Consider the following 324-nt stretch of genomic DNA (forward strand, 5'->3'; position numbering starts at 1 on the left):
CCCCCTTGGCTTTCCTTCCTCTAGCGCTCCCCCTCCCCCTCCCCCTCCCTTCAGCCCAAGGACTTAAAATAGCAATTGAAGTTCCGTGTAAATAAGCAGAGCCGGGGCTGAGTCATCCTCGCGCGGTCCTACGAGGCGCCCCCGAGCCCCCCGCCTCCGCGGCCGCTTCTGCCGGGCTCCAGCCAGCCCTCGGCCTCTGCCCTCCCGCACCGCGCGCAGCCCCACGGATGCGAGGGCTTTGCTTCAAGGGCAGCGCCCCGGGCCTACTCAGCACTTCAGGTAGGTCCGAGCCTGGCCGCGCCACGTGTTCAGTGCGGAGGGTAA

The 324-nt window shown here is 67.6% G+C and overlaps 1 protein-coding gene across 1 annotated transcript in view; it reads right to left on the reverse strand.

Annotated features, from left to right (window-relative positions):
- The window catches only part of CACNA2D3 (calcium voltage-gated channel auxiliary subunit alpha2delta 3), a 1,192,973-nt gene extending 1,192,857 nt beyond the window's left edge, over positions 1-116 (reverse strand). The window contains exon 1 of the mRNA XM_019504610.1: positions 64-116. Within this exon, the coding sequence (XP_019360155.1) occupies positions 64-116 (53 nt within the window). The remainder of the gene's footprint in view (positions 1-63) is intronic.
- Between the last annotated feature and the right edge of the window lie 208 nt (positions 117-324).

Source organism: Gavialis gangeticus, unplaced genomic scaffold, assembly GCF_001723915.1.
Source record: "Gavialis gangeticus isolate Ggan-Ray unplaced genomic scaffold, GavGan_comp1, whole genome shotgun sequence".
Classification (NCBI taxonomy): domain Eukaryota; kingdom Metazoa; phylum Chordata; order Crocodylia; family Gavialidae; genus Gavialis; species Gavialis gangeticus.